This window comes from Nothoprocta perdicaria, unplaced genomic scaffold, assembly GCF_003342845.1.
Source record: "Nothoprocta perdicaria isolate Ctin4 unplaced genomic scaffold, notPer1 scaffold_228, whole genome shotgun sequence".
NCBI classification, from domain to species: domain Eukaryota; kingdom Metazoa; phylum Chordata; class Aves; order Tinamiformes; family Tinamidae; genus Nothoprocta; species Nothoprocta perdicaria.
In genome coordinates, this window is record NW_020455450.1 from 853,020 (window position 1) to 868,759 (window position 15,740).

The window sequence follows — 15,740 nt, forward strand, 5'->3', positions numbered from 1 at the left end:
CGCCGGCGCCTCCGCGGCCCCTGCGCCTTCTTATCAAAAGTCGAGGAGGAGGAAGGCGGCGAGGAAGGCTGCCCAGAGCCAGAGGCGGGAGGCCGCTCGCGACGCCGCGTTGCCGCCGTCGTGCACCGCGCCGGGCCCTGYGGAGAGGAGAGAAGGAGGTGAGAAGGAGGCGCGGAGGCGGGCACGAGTTTGCGGCTCCCCGCAGAGCCGCACGCTCCCCGGAGCCGGGAGCGGCGTCCTCGCGGTCCCCGCGCCAGAGGAGCGGAGCCCAGAGCGGACTCCCGGGATTCCTTAGCGTGGCCTAAAGGAGAGTCGTCCCCGGCCAGGCACACGCAGGCCGGGAGGAGGAGGAGCGGGCCCATCGCTCGCGTCCTTGTGACGCCCTTTCGGTACAGGGTGGTCGGTCAGGCAGCTTTCGGAAGCGGCCCGTCAGTCTCCAGGCACGCGAAGCTTGCGTCGGAGCGGAGGYGGCTCCGCGTTTGCGCTCTGGAGGTTTCTCGGGGTTACGGCACTTCCGAGAAGGGTAGGAACCAGGCTGTTTCACGTCCCTGATACCTGGAGGTCAGCGCAGGCAGGTCGGCGGGGGAGCCGAGGGCAGYGAGGAGCCCCCCGGGGCTCTTCGGGAGCCCGATGCCCTCTGGCTAGAGCGGGTCTCTCCTGCAATGCCAGGAGCAGCGAGGATGTGCYCGTGGTGTTGCAGACAGGGTGTCTTTGCAGGGAATTTCAGGGGGAAAKGGCGCTGTGGGGTGACAGGAGGAGGAGGCGCCGTCGGGGGGACCGCGGGTCCCCTCAGCCCGAGGACAGCCCCGGGGCCGAGCCCGCCCGCACCCTCCGGGAGGCGCGCGGCGGGAGCGCCGCCGAGGCCCGGCCCGTGAGGAACGGGAACTTTTGAGGAGATTCCATCAGCGAGGAGCCCGCCCGGCGCGAGGAGGCCCCCGCGCTCCCCCTTCGCCCCGGGAGAGCAGGTAAGCGGTTCCCTCCGCAGCGCAGGTTCCAGGGAGCAGCGGGAGCGTCGCCGTCGGAGGGGCGAAGGAGCCCACGAGCCCCACGYGCCGGCACGCCGCAGGAGGATGCCGCTAAGGATGCCAAAACCGTCGGATGCCACCAATGTCGCATGCCAAAAATGTCCCGTCCACTTCGGGAGGTGGCGGAGGTGACGGGGCCGGGGGCGCACCGGGCGTTCGCACGCAATGGGGCAGGAGGGCAGCACTTTGGAACGCCAAGGAGCCGGGAAGAGCTCCGGAGCCACGGCGACCGGGAGAGCGGCGCCCCGGAGACGCCGTAGGGACGCGCGGCCGTCGGCGCCCAGGGGACGACGTGGGACGCGCGGAGACCAACAGGTAGGAGCCGGCACCACAGAGGCGTCCGGGGACGGGGCCGCCCGCCAGCATCGTCACTGCGCGATGTCGTAGAGGAGAGGGGAGCCGAGCGCCCGGGAAGGCGTTAGGCGGCGAGGAGCCAACAGGAGCGAGGCGCGCGCGTTCGGGCGGCTCGGACGCGAGGGACTTAGGCGGTCGAGAGGTGCTCATGCCATAGGGAAGACCGGCCTGTGTTTGTCACGCTTTGTCTCGAGGAACTTAGAAAGGTGGCGAGTAAGTCGGAGAGAGTCGTGGGTATTCGGGGCGCTCGGACGTGCCGAACGATGCCAGTTAGAGATGTGGCCAGAGGAAAGAGTCGCGCGCGTTTGGGAGGACGGGGCTCGCGTCGGAGAGGCGGCGACCCAGGGGGAACCGAGCGGCTCCGCGGCGCGCGAGCGAGCGGGCAGGAGGACAAGCGAGGAGCGAGGGCGAAGGAAAGCGYGAAGGGCGCGAGGCGCCGAGCGTCCCGGGAGTCGCCGCGACAGGAAGGGAGCCCGGCGGGCAGAGAGCCCGAAATTCAGGGAGAGGACGAGCGCTTCGGAAAGGGCGGTGTTTCTTTGGGACGCCCTGAACGTCGGAGAGCCRGCCGGCTGTAGGAAAGGGTCGCAGTGGGTCTGGACAGGGAGCGTGGAGGAAGAAAGAGGGTGGGCCAGGGAATAGGAAAGGGGCTCGCGTCCTTTCGGGCCGCCTGGAACGGGGAGAGCAAAGGAGACGGCTAACAGGGGCAGAGTCGCACGCGGACGCGAGAGCGTCAGAGAGGTGGCAAGGGCACGGCGAAGAAAGAGTCACGCGCGTTTGGGACGCTCGGGCCGGAGCCGCCGAGCTGGGCAGGAGAGAGTTGCGGCCGTTTGGGTCGCTGGGACTTGACAAAGTAAGTTAGTCGGTCCGGGAACAGGCAGCTTCGGGCATCCTTTGACGGCAGAAAATAGGAGAGAGGGTGTGGAGCAGTCAAGGGCGGTCGCGTGCGTCCGGGAGGCGGCGCGGAGCGACGGCCGGCGGCGGGCAAGGGCCACGGGCCGGCCGGACCCGAGCGAGCCGGAGAGGCGGCAAGCCCTGAGGAAGGGAASAGCAGCATTTGCCGGGGTGCGCGAAACTTAGTCGGGGAGGGTGAGAGCAACCAGGGACCAGAAAGAGCCGCGTTAGTTCCCGATGCTCTTCCTGGAGAGGCTCGGGCGCCAGGGAGGYGGCAGGCCCAGGGGCCGAGGTCTCTTCAGGACCGGAGCATGGGGGAGAGGCGGCGCGCCGGCCGGAGCGGGCGCTCGCCCAGGCGGGAGAAAGTGCCCTCGCGCGGAAAGCGGCCGGCCGGTCAGGGCAAGAAAGAGGTCTGCGCGCAAGTGAGGCGGAGGGCTGCGCAGGAGCAAGTCTCCGTCGGGTCGGGCCRCCGGGGCTCGAGGAAGTCGCGCGGGTAGGCCGCCAGCGCCTCGGGTCGCGTGTCGGTTTGTTCCGGACTCTCCGGCGCGCGGGAGTTCGTTAGGTAAGGAGGAGCAGGGAGTCGGAGGGAGCCGGGCCCATCCGACGGCGCTCGGAGGCGAGCAACGCGGAGGGGCGGCCTGTCGTTTAGGAGAAGGCGTTCGCGTAGGCGGACGGAGCGGAGGCACTTAGCGAAGGAGGCGGCCCGCGAGGTCCGAAGAAGCGTTCGTTCGTTCGTCGGGGAYGCTCCGGCCCCACGAGGTCGGTTCCATCGGGAGGCGGCCGGCTCTTCCTCGAGGAGGAAGCGTTCGCTCGTCGGGGCCGCGAGGCTCGGCCGGGAGGCGGCCCGTCGGTCAGGCCAAAGAGTTTGTGGGGACGTGGGCATGGAAGTAAGTCGGGGAAAGGTAGTTAGCGACTTAGGGAGGCCGCGAGCCGAGAGGCTCAACCCTTCGGGACGCTCGCCAGCGCGTCGGGGAGTTTGTCGGGGACCGGGCCTTTTCTGGTCCSTTAGGGACGCGAGAGCGTTAGGAGCCAGGTCGTTCCTTAGGGAAGCGGTGAGCAAGAGGATCCAGTAGTCGGAGCGGCCGTCGGGGAGGCGCCCGGTCATCAGGGACAAAGCATTTGTCGGTCAGGGACGCGAGAGCAAGCCCAGGTCGTTCCGGAGGCGGCGCGCCGAGCCCCTCGCGTATTCGGGGCCCTCTCCCGGGAGCGTWTCGGGGAGGCGGCCGCCCCGTTTCGGGAGAAGCCCGCGTCGGTTAGGAACGAGAGCCCGGTCGTCGGTCCGAGGTCATTCCTTAGGGAGGCGTCGAGCCAGGAGGATCGAGTATTTATTTYGGGCGCTCGGAAGTTTGTAGGGGCGCCGGTGCCTCGATGAGGAAAGGGCCTTCGGTAGGGACGCGAGAACCTTAGTAAGGACGTAACGGGGAGTCCGTTACCGAGGGAGCCGGCGAGCCAAAAGGCTTGACCCGTCCGGGACGCCCGGAAGTTTGTCCGGGAGCGCCCCTTTGTCAGGCAGGGACGCGACCCCGGTCACCGTCGTTTGTCGGTTAATTAGGGAGGCGGCCGGCGAAGAGGCTTCGGCCTCCGGGCCGCTCGCCGGTCCGTTGGGGCGGCGGTTGGCGGTCTAGGAACCGGCGTCGGATCGCCGGGGGCGCGAGCAGATCGCGAAGTAAGGAGGTTGTTTGTTAGGGAGGCGTCGAGGCCAGCCAGAGGACCCGCTCCTGGGGAGTCTCGCCCGTTCCTCGGGGAGGCGGCCCCTCGTTTAGGGAACATCAGGCGTCGGTCCCGCGGGCGAGAAGGCGAGGAAGGCAGGAAAAGGTCGTCGGTCCGGGAGGCGGCGAGCCGAGAGGCCGCGGCCGTCGGGACGCTCGGCGGTCCGCCGCGGAGGCGGCGGGTCGCGTAGGAAGAGCCACGCGTTAGGGACATGAGAGTAGTAGTCAGTAAGTAGCAGGTAGTTTCAAGCCGATGGTGACGAAAGAGGAGCAAGCATAGGGGATGCTTTTTTTGGAGGTTTTCGGGGAGGTGTCGAGGACCAAGGGCTCGTTCCTTAGGGAGGCGAGAACGTTCGTAAGGAAGTCTCAGGTCGTTCGCTAGGGAGGCGGCGCGCCGGGAGGCTCGGAAGCGGGGCCGTCGAGGAGAAAGCGCGCGCGTGCGCCTCTGTCCTCTTTGTGCCCTCACGCTCGCGGAGAGGGCTCCCTCGTCGGCCGGAGGGGTGCCCGCCCGGCCCGGAGCCGCCGGCGGGCCCAGGCCCCTTAGAGAGGCGCCCGGCCGCTCCGGAGGGGGCGTTCGGAGTCCGGACAGGAGGAGGCAGGGAAGGCGGCGCGGGAGGGCGCGGGCGCTTGGCGGGACCCTCGTGCCCGGTGACTTTTGGCCAACACCGCGCTTTTGTCTCTGTTCTAGGCGGAGGGCACCCGTCCCACGTTACCCCGCCCTGAGGCCGAGGCCTTCGAGAGGACCACGACACCATCGACGGAGCCCGCGGCGGCGGCCACCCGCGGCCCAAGGGAGGCGTCTCGCCGTCGCGGAGCGTGCTCACGTGTTGTGGCTCGCGAATAAAGGCCTCTCGAACCGCCTGCCCGTGTCTCTCCTTTTTGCGGGGCGCTCTCGGTCTCGCCCCCCCATGCATCTAACCATCCTCGTCGCCTCACTTAATTCCTTTCGGACTTTGCACCTCCGGTCCCGGTCGCCCGAGCCCCCGCCCTCCGTCTCTCGTCCCGCCCGGCCAAGTCCCGGGGCTTCAGCCCGGGCGGCCAAGTCCTACGTCCTCCCCCTAAGAGGCTCGGCCCTAGGGCTTCATCCACGGGGCCGGCGGCCCTAGCGCCGGAGGCTAAGTCCCACGGCCCCGGCCCCCCGGGCTCAGAGGCTAAGGCTCTCGGCCCTAGCCCGACAGCCCGGAGGCAGCGTCCCACGGCCCGAGCCTCCCCCGGGCTAAGAGGGTAAGTCCTTCGGCCCGAGCCTCCGAGCCGAGGAGGCTAAGTCCCACGGCCCCGGCCCTTCGGCCTCAGCGGCCAGGCCTCTGGGCCCTCGTCTCTTTGCCCGGAAGGCCGGGGCCGTGGGACTTAGCCTCCTCGGCTCAGACCCTAGGACCCTGCGCTGAGGCCGAGGGCCTTACCCTCTCGGGCTAAGTCCCACATGCCTAGGGCCATGGGACTTAGCCCGAGAGGCTAAGGCCCTCAGCCTCAGCGCAGGGTCAAGTCCCACGGCCCCACGGCCGTGGGACTTAGCCTCTCAGGCCGAAGGCCCTAGGGGCCCGGGCCTCGGGCCGAAGGCCTGAGGCCCAGGGCTCCCTGCCCCGGGGAGACCCCCCCATCCCAGGCCTGCCTTCCCTGCCAGGCCTGGGGCTTGAGTGGGGCCTCGTGGCCCCGGCAGGCCTGGGGCCAAACGGGCAGCGTGGCTGGCCCTGGCCCGCCGGCCCCGCCCAGTGCCCTGCCCAGTGCCAGGACTCGTCCCCGTTTGCTCGTCCCCATTCGCTACGCTCCACGGTCGCTCCAGCTCCCGAGGCTTTCTGGGCCAGGGGGGTCCCGGGGCAGCCCTTCCCGCTCCGGCACGGCCTCCCATTGGCCCCCCGTCCCGGGTCTCCCCTCCCAGTGGCCCTCGAGCCTGCCCTTAGCTCCCTCGCAGCCCCCGGCCCGACACCACACACCTTCCACCCTACCTCAGCTCCCCTCAAAGCACTACCAGCCTAAGGGCAACCCAGCCAGGAGCTGCCCACAGCCGAAGGCGCCTAGTCCCGGCCCTAGTCCCAGAGGGCCGGGACTAGGCGCCTTCGGCTCCGGGYGGCTCTTGGCCGAGCCGCCCGCAGCCTAAGATGCCCGCGCGTTCCAGGATGGACGGGGGCCCCGACAACCTGAGACGCTCACGCTCCTGTAGGGACCTGGCAAGCAGGGCTCCAGAGAGGCCCTCGGGAGCCCGGGACCTCGCTCCCTGGACGCAGTTCCCCAAGAAGGAGCATCTCGGGTTGTCGGAGGCACCGACAGGAGCCCCCGTCACTCTGGTCCCAGAATGGTCCCGCCAGGGGAGCGAGGCACCTCCGCGATCCTGGGACTCCTAATCCCGACCGTCTTAGAAACAATGGGGCCTCGGGGAGCTGTGACGAGGCATCTCAGGMTCGTGCGAGCTGTCGCCAGAGCCGCCCTACGAGCCCCAAGCTGGGCCTCTTAGGGGTGCGACRGCTCGTGGAGGTGCCTCATCCCAGGCTGCCAAGAAACACCCGGGGACCGCAACGCTCATGGACGGCCTCCCTTGGGCCTCCGCCCTCAGATTCTGTGCGAGAGGGAGGCAGAACTCCTCCAGCGAGGCACAGCGCACGCCGAGTCACTCCGCACACCGCCAGAGAGCTGTCAAACCGCAATGGAGCCGAGGAGAAAGGGGCCACCCTGACAGCGGGCACGCGCTGGACTTTGACAAGACAACCCCTACGCGTAGCTCCGAGCCCTAGGAAGGCCCGGGGGACCAGCACAATTGCCCCCAACACCGCAGCCGGGACCCGACCGCCTAGGCCCGCCAGAACAACTCCTGTCTGACTCCCGCTCACCTAAAGCATGGGGCGCTGGCACCCACCCAAGACAACACGATGCCTTGCCCCAGGCACGTGCCTGCGAGTCGCTCAAAACACCCTGGCCCTGTAAAAACACAACACCCCGAGTCCTGGCCCTCACGTGCCGAGGGCCAGGGCAGCCCCAAGGCTCTCCTGTGYCCTACTGCACCAGAACGCTGGGCTCTGCTCCTGACCGAGTGCCGACACACAAGTCCCCGACTAAAAAGGAGCCCGGCGCCGCTGGGAACCCCTTGCCCCGCTCCTGCTCTGCACACAYGCAACTCCAACACCGCAACGCCTAAACAAAAGGTGCCAAGATGAGACTCACCCCTGGAAGCCAAAGCACTGCACTTGGACGCATCTCCTTGCCCGCCACGACAGCTCACGGGACCTGATCCATCACCCACATAGACCCTACAGCACGGGGTGGGCCGGCGCAACACTGCGCCAACCACAGCTACGCTACCAACTGCCCCATGACCGGCACGGAGCACCTTCGGCCCCGGGACCGTGGCCCCGGCCCGATGCCCCTGATCCGCCCCCAAAGCCCAGGCCTCCGAGCACGTGCCGTCCCCCCTGACCGGCCGACGCACGACACTGCCCTACGCCGTGAGCCCCGTGACACCGGGGCCTCACCTCTGGCCCTAACACGCTTCTCTACTGCACCGGCCCTTGTCAACAGCCAACACACCCGCTACGCAACTCACTGGGACACCCGCGGAAACACCGCTGTGCTCACCTGCCTGACGCCTTCTGCGCCGTCGGCTCCCGGAGGCAGGACCGCGCGCRGGAGACCTGCAGCCCTGACGGAGGCCGGCTGTCGAGCCAGCCGCCCCGGCCGCCCGCCCCCTTTCCCAGCCTCCTGCCTGAACCAATCGGCCGGGTCGCCCTCCCGAGGCACCGCCTCTCCCTAATGAAGGGGCAGGCGGCACCTGGGAGCACCTCGCAACCACCTCGCATCTACCCGGCAYGACCGAGACAAGTGCCCTGCCTCTGCCCCTGCACACACGGGTCTGGGATGCCCGGAGCCGCCTCGAGCGCTGTGGGGCGTGTGGCCGGCCGGGAACGGCCCCTGCTCGCGCCTACGGGTGCCGGCCGCTCCTCTAACGATGCCCGCCTCTGTCACCCTGTCACCAAGAAGCCCCTAACGCTGCCAGGTGCTAATACAGTCAACACTCTGCCCGCCTGCCAAGATTTTGCACCGTCCCCTGGACCGCCAGGGTCGCGCCGTACCCCTCCTCGAGCAGAACACGCTCTACCCGTGCAAGCGCTGACGCTCCCGAACTGATGGGGCCGCCTTATCCATAGCACCGTCTCCAACGACACGTCGCTATCCCCCGGGCGCACACGCGCGGACCCACCTGGCTAATGGGCCCCCGGCCCGACGTTCCGGCGTYGACCGCCCTCCGCCGGCATCGCTTGTGGGAACCGGCTAAAAAGCCCTTCACCATCACCACTGGGTCACCCACCGACACCAACACCGCTAGGACCGCCACCAGCTACTGTGCTGACATCCATCTCTTGGCTGCGGGCTGGAAACCGTGGGCGGGGGGGCCCCTTCCGCCCCCTTCCTCTAAGCGATGCGCTCCGCATCTCGGCGCCTCTTTTGCGCTCYGGGTYGGGGCCTCCGAGGGTCGGCTCCGCRGCGCCGATCCGTCGGAAATGTCACGAGGCGCTCGGTCGCTCCGGCCGCGCTCCTCACTCGGGCACCTAGACGCCTAGACGTTCACGGACAAGCACGGCACCTACCGTACAGGATGATGCTGGCGTTGGTGTTGCCCAGCTTGTTGGTGGCCACGCACGTGTAGTTGCCGTAGTCCTTCTCAGACACRTTGAAGAAGGTCAGCGTCGACATGCGCCCCTTGTTCTCGATGCGCACCCCATCCAGGCCGTTCGCTAATCTGCCCCCGGCGCCGGGGAGACGGGGAGAGACGCGTCACGGCGGGGCCCGGACCGGGCTCGCCCCATGATGCCACCCATCCATCAACACACCACCCAATAAAACAGTACCCCGCTCCAAAACAACAGGAACAAAGTCCCCGCCCCGCGGACGCCCCGCGGCCGGCCCCGCTCACCTGGTGTCCTCCTTGAACCACTGGAACTCCGCCACGGGCACGGCCGACGCCTCGCACTGCAGGATGCCCTTCTGGCCCACCGAGGCGCCCGTGTTCTTGGCGTGGGAGATGAACGGCGGGTCTGCGGAGCGCCCCGGGGAGACGTCGGGGGCCGGCACGGACCGAGAGCGCCCCCGCCACCTCCCCGCTGAAGAGCTCCCAGCTCCCCGTTACTGAGCTCCCCGTGCACAAAGGGCACCTCGGGAGCTGGGTCCCTGCACGCGCGTCCCCCCTCCGGCGCTCGGCGCCACACGGGGCCCCGCCGCTCTCCACTCACAGTTGACGGTGACTTTGACTTTCCGCACGTCGGGGACGGCCACGTCATTCACGGCGCTGCACTCGTACTCGCCCGACTGCTCCCGCGTGATGCCCGTGATCTCCAGGTACTCRTCCTCGCTGGCGAAGCCCAGCCCTGCGAGGAGCGCGCGGCGCCGGGCTGGGCGGGGGCCGCCGGGTCCCCGTCCCCGCCGGCCGCGGCGCGCCGGCCCCGGAGCGCTCACCTTTCCCGGAGAGGTGCCGCCAGGTCACGGTGGGCTCGGGCCGCCCGAACGCCAGGCACATGAGCGTCACGCTGCTGCCCTCGTTGACCGTGACGTCCGACGAGATGTTGACGATCTGCGGGGGGACTGCGAGGGAACGCGAGGCGGGACAGGCGCTGAGCGCGYGAGGGCCCCGCTCCCCTGCCTTAACAACCCCCCGGGATCGCCGCTAAAAACCTGGTGACCGAGCCTYGTGGCGCCCGAAGACACGTCCCCGACTTTGGCATTTTTATTAAAGCTCTTTAAATTACCCAGCGCCTGCCGGATTCCGCGCCGCCCCGAGTGATTTGTAGGCGCCGAGCCCCAGATACTCCCTCTAATAAATAACRCGGCCCTCTCCGCACCCGTAAATATCCACGGCCTGGGCAATGAGCAATTAAAAGCCCGGGGAAAAATAACGCCGCTTCCCGGCATTCCGGGATGGGCACACGCCTAACGGACCCGCGGGATGCTCTGCTCTCCCGCAGCTCCCTTCTTAGCATTCCTGCTACCTAACACACCGCTCTGCTCCTGGGTGCACCCGGGCTGGGAGGTGAGACCCATGGTGAATAGGGAAAGGGCGCTAAGTCATCCCTGCTCCACAAAAACACTACAGCAAGTCCACGCGGACCCGACACGCCCCGTCGGCGCGTTCATCTCACGGATCGCACCCTCGCCGGGCTCCCCGAAAGCCTGGGACGCTCCGGGATGCCAGAAAAGCCCGGGAGGGTGTCGGAAGCCTTGAGAGAGGGGCTGCTCTGCTGGGCGCGGGGGTCCTTCCCCGCGTGCCGCAGCCTGGCCCTGGTAGAAGGGTGRTGTCACGCGTGGGGACCGGAGAAAACATTGAGTGTTCTCGCCGAGCGCCTCGCATTGACAGCCAAGATTATGGGCTTTGATAAAATCAATTCCGATGACAGCGCCAGCCGAGAGACGYGTCGCGCTTGATTGTGCCCAGATGAGAGATGGAGCGCGTGTGACGGCCTGAGTTGGTCACGTTCCGCGGCCAGGCGCCCCGCTCGGCGCCCCGACGTCCCAAGGGCGCTTGGGTATAGGGATAGGGCCCTATTCCCTCCTGCTCAACACCCGCGGCGCATCTGGCCAGCCTCGCCRCACAACACGGCCCGCCTTGGTAAAAACCATTGCTAAAAATACACTGCGCTTCACCAAAATGACACGTTCCTGCTTGGACACCTTCCTCCTGACAGCCTTGGGCGGAGGCGATCCCGGAGCGGGGGCGAACGCCAGGCGCTTCAGGCTGCCGCTCCCGCCGGGAAGCCCGTTACCCGCCTGACTCCTTGGGCTCCTGCTCCACTTTCTCTGGTCCAGTTCCTGCCCTCTACTCTGCCACTACAAAGCCCATCTCTGGGCGAGGGTCCTTGTGCTCCCCGTGATCAACCCCACACGAAGGGGACTGGCCGGGCCGGGGCACCACACCGAGCTGTCACCCATGGGTGCAGTGGGGCTGCGGGGCAGGGAAGAGACGCTYGGTCCCAGGGCTACTCCTTGAGGGGAGCCCCTTGGACGGAGCGGGGGCCCCGGCGAGGGACATCCCGGGCACGTCCCTCCGTGGGGACAGATGGCCCCGATTTCCCGGGGGCTGCCGAGGGCCCCGCTCGTTCCAAGCCCGGCGAGCGGCGGAGGCCGGGATGGGAAACCGGAGCGGGCGCTGGCGGCAGYGATGCAGACAGCTGATAGAGGTATTAATGAAAAAGCCACGGCTAGAGGGATTAAGGGCCGCACCGAGGAGCGCTCGCTGCACGAGCTGCGGAGCGAGGTGGCCCACGAAGGGCACGTGCCGTTTTTCAGAACGCGACAACAACGTTGACACCGGTTCCTCGGGCACACGCGACCCGCGACGTGATTCGACRTCCTGCTGCTGCAACGGGGCAACGYGGGGGAGTCTATCRCGGCCAGAAGGGAGCAGTCCAAGCAACACCTTAATAACGGCACCATGAGACACGTTCACTACCGGCTGCGACACGAGGAGGGAACAGCTCGACCGGCAGCGGCGCGATTAAACCCACGCGAACGCGGGGACGGAGCGGCGATAAAGCTACCCGGGCACCCTCCGGGCCGACCAAATACCTAGGAATTGTCCCTGACGGATGYGGCGCACGATCCCGAGCCGATCCCTGGGGGATCCAGGGAGCGAGCCGAGAGGGGACGGACGCGATCGCGCTCGCTCTCGTGCGCGTGAGAGACCCGAGGGGCGCCGCGAGGCCCGGCCACATCTCTATGCGAGCAAAACATAAATACATACATAAGGGTGCTGGGTTTGTGGGCCGAGCCGCGGTGCGGCCCTGGACTCTTTCAGAGGGGCTCATTGCAAAATCAATACCCATCAGCTGCTGGAAATTAAAGGAAAGATTAGGTCCTGGTTTTATACACGCTCTATTGTATTCTGAGAGCTTGCTACTCGGCCAGATAAATCTTCTTTAAGAGGATTAGGAAACTTCCATTCTCTTTATCTAACCCGAGCTAACACTAACTCTGAAAAATTAATCGAGAGGCCGGACGAGAGCCGGCGGCCGCCGCCGAGCCGGGGCCGGGAGCCGTCCCGGATAKCCGCCGGCGCCGCGCGGACCCTCACCTTGCACGATGAGGTGGACGCGCGAGGTCTTGGGGTGGTTGTCCGTCTGCACGGAGCACGTGTAGGGCCCCTCGTCGTACACGTCCACGTTGTGGATCTTGATGCTGTACTGCGTCTTGGTGTTGGAGAGGATGACCACGCGGTTGTCCAGGGACCACTTGTCGTTGCCCGCGTAGAGGATGGTGCTGCGGTTGAGCCAGGCCACCCGCGTCACCCGGTCGTCCACGGTGCACCTGCGAGGCGGAGCGCGCGGCCGTCACGCCGGGGCGCCGCGGGCCTCCCGCCCCTGCCCTGCCCTCGGGGCTCCCGACGGCACCGGGAACCTCGCGAGACGGCCCCGGGGCGATGCCCGCGGCCCCGGTGTGCGCGTGGGGAGAGGAGGGAGCTGCAAATCCCGCCAGCGCCTGCAAAACAMAACACGGGCCCTGCGGCGATTGATTTCCCGCCGCGAGGCGCCTCCTCCTTGCGCCCGGYGAGAGGCAGAGAGCGGGGAAATAAATCCACGTGCTCTGTCCTTCCTCCGGGTAGATGCTCCGGAGCTGTTTCCCTCAGGGCTCCTCCGGCTCGGCTTCGCCTGCGGCAAAAGCGTGGGGCTCGGAGGGAAACCGAGGCCCTGGAAGGGAGAGGCGAGGCGGCGCGTACGCCACGGGACGGCTAGAGCGGGATTAATCACCGGCAGAGCCAACGCTGGGCACGCTCAGGGCCTCCAGGGTCCCAGAGCAGCATGCCATATATTATTATCCCGCTACCAAGATGTTCTCCCCGCGCCGGCACCGCGCGCCTTGTCCGTGTCGCAAGCGCCGTGTCGGCCCGAGCGGCGGCCGCGGGAGCCCTCCCGTCACRCAGATTAACTGGGGGAGAGCTAAGCGCAGCCTAGTTAGGTTCAGCCCTCAGGGACTCGGCTCTAGTGGACTATTACCACTGTCTCACTTCATTATAATGAATAATAARGAGATACTTTACACACGTTCCCCCTAAATTATTCATGGCGCGCGCCACAGAACCAGGGCGGCAATATGTAAAACAGAGCCCTCGCGCCTCGGCACGCGGATAAATATCCGGGCGAGGGCCCTTCGGGGGACGCGCGGGGCCCTCATTAGGGTGACGTGCACGGCCCGGGCACGGCGGCGACGACGCGCGCTCCTCGGGCCCGTTCCCGCGCCGAGGATGAGCGTGGCCCCGAGCGGGCGCTGGGAAAGAGCCCGGGCGAAACGGGTCCCGCCGCGCACTCCCGGCTCCCCAGTTCCCGCGGACCGGGATTACGAGCGCGGCTCCGCGAGCAACCAGGTAAGGACGCCTCTGGCGAGTGTTTAGATAAAGCCGACAAGCTCCGACAAAGCCGGATAAGAAAGCGGGCCGGGCGGGTGTCCCTGCGAGGGATCTCGGGAGGAACAAGGACAAACCCGCACCGAGGTGCTCCGGAAGGCGCCGCGTCCGTCTCCGCGCTCGGAAGCGGTGCGAGAACCTCCTCCCAAATCCTCCTTGAACCCAAACAGGGGGATGAGGAGGAAGGAGAGTCCTGCATGCGGGGCGCTGACTGCACCCATCCCTCATCCTCATGGCCTCGCTTCCCAAGGAATCGCTGGCGCTCCCGGGTCCGTCCCGGCGCTCCCCGGCCCGCTCTGCCCCTGCGCGCGCGCCCGGGACCTGCCCACCCGCCTATGCAAACCAACAGATCTGTATTGTTAAGCACTTCTGCAGCCTGTCAACCCCGAGCCATTTCTCACTCCTCGAGGCAAAGTATCRCTGCGAGATGACAAATGGAAATGCCAAAACGGCGCCGCCGACTCCTCGGCTGACCCACTTTCCGGCGACTAAAATACCTGACCCAGATCGGTGGCGGGAGCCGCACCTCGGYGATGCCGGAGCCTTGGGTCTGGCGCCGCGGGTCTGGGCGCCCTCGGACACCGGCTGCCCCGGGTGGGATCCCGTCCCCTATCCCGAAAGCGGGAGGTCCCAGGACCCTCCTTTGCAGACAACTTGAGGAAGGGGAACCCTTTTGCCCGGTCGGTTCTGCTCCGGGGACCTTCGGCGTTGCGGCTCCAAACCAAAATCTCTCCCACCTCTCCCCGTGCAAAATCACAGTCGTTATCAGCTTAATCACCATTTTCCTAGGAAAAGGGGAGGCAGCAACAAAGGGGATAAAGCGGGAGGGCTCTGGGCAGCGCAAATCAACGGGGACAGGTGGCCGAAGCAACGCAGAGCTTCCRGCTAACGGCAGGACCGGCAAGAGCCCGGGACGCACGACGCGTTCGGCATCGCCCTCGGCATCGCCAAGGGAGGCAAGTCGCAGGCCGTCCACCTGCGTCCGTCCCCGGACGCCGCTCCCCGCGGCTCCCGAGGGGAACGGCGAGGTCTCCGTCGCGGGAGGCAGAGCCTCCGCGTCTTGGCCGCGCGCCCGGGAGGATTATTTTACATCGGGTCGCGTTCGGGAGTAATTATCTGCCAGGCAGCTGGGCTGCTGGATAAACCTGCGCGTCTTAATGCACGAGTGAGGGAATTAGACTGCGCTTTCCGACGGGGCCCGCGGAAGGACCTGGCCGCCCGAGGCGAGCGGGGCCGCGCGATCGCGGGGCGCTTCTTTGTGGGACGCCCACGCCACGACACCCGAGTACGTTATCGGACCATCGTCCCGCTGCTGATTTATCCCTTCTTTGTTCTTCGAGTCTTCGTACATCTAAGCAATTAACCTCTCCGAGAGCCGGAGAACACGTAATTATCCTCATTTGTCTAAACGTCACCAAGATGGCTGCCTTTCAATTAACCTTCGGGGAACGCAGGGAAGTTGGAGTGATACGGCGATCGCTCCCAACTTCACCGGCGCCTTTTTTTCCTCCCCACCAAGTAATTTAATTGAAATATTCACKCAATAAAATATAGCCAGAGAGCCGCTACGGCAGGTACCGGGATCAAGAGGGGTTCGCGAGAGAAAGAGAAGTCAAACGACGCACGGGAAATATTATGGCAAGAGGGGCTGCTGGCACGTGGGAGCACCCGAGCGCTTCCCGCTTGCTGCCCGGGCCCGGGCGTGCGGYGCGGGGTCGCGCGGAGCCGCGGCCGCTCCGGCCGCCGCCGAGATGAGCGCCGCGTGTTGCTGAGCCGTTCCCCCCGGCGCCTCCCTGATAAATATGCATCGCCTCCGCCGGGAAGCGCCGGGTCACACTTGGCACCCGCCGCCGGCGCGGCGCCGCGCTTGTCTGGCGCGTGCCGAGCGTGTCGAGCCGCGCGCGCAGGCGCGGAGGGGAAACGAACAGCCCGGCCGCTTCCCGCGGGAAAGCGTGCCGCAAAAAGGGCCCCGCGGCCCCATTGGGGATGGAAAACCCTCTCCCGGTGGCAAATCCCGTGTCGCAGCACTGCCACAGATGAGACTGTTCCCGCCTAGAGCGCCGAGGAGCTTGATGAGGACGGCGGGTCCCGTACCGACACGATGCGCCATTGGAGAAGGTAGGGAGGAGGAGGAGGAGGAGGAACGGGCGAAGGAAGAGACAGTGGATATCATTTCCTCCCTACAAAGCCGCAAAGTCAAGGAGAAACGTAAAATCCCCGGCGAAGGGCTCGTCAGCTTTATTACTACCTCRCCTCTAATTTACGCACCGGCCTTTTCTGAGCGCTCCCCGTCGCCGTTCCCAGGGCTTATTTATAGGGGCCCGTTAGCGCTGAGAAYGAGCCCGGACGAGCACGGGGACTGAGGAGACAAGGTGAGGCCCAGTGGGG

At 67.0% G+C, this 15,740-nt stretch overlaps 1 protein-coding gene across 1 annotated transcript in view; it reads right to left on the reverse strand.

Annotated features, from left to right (window-relative positions):
- Positions 1-8: 8 nt before the first annotated feature.
- Positions 9-15,740, reverse strand: part of LOC112947253 (opioid-binding protein/cell adhesion molecule homolog) — a 44,439-nt gene continuing 28,707 nt past the window's right edge. The window contains exons 2-7 of the mRNA XM_026039301.1: positions 12,027-12,259; positions 9,419-9,544; positions 9,196-9,330; positions 8,880-9,000; positions 8,554-8,705; positions 9-137 (exon numbers count right to left, since the gene is read on the reverse strand). Of these exons, the coding sequence (XP_025895086.1) occupies positions 34-137; positions 8,554-8,705; positions 8,880-9,000; positions 9,196-9,330; positions 9,419-9,544; positions 12,027-12,259 (871 nt within the window). The 3' untranslated portion in view covers positions 9-33. The remainder of the gene's footprint in view (positions 138-8,553; positions 8,706-8,879; positions 9,001-9,195; positions 9,331-9,418; positions 9,545-12,026; positions 12,260-15,740) is intronic.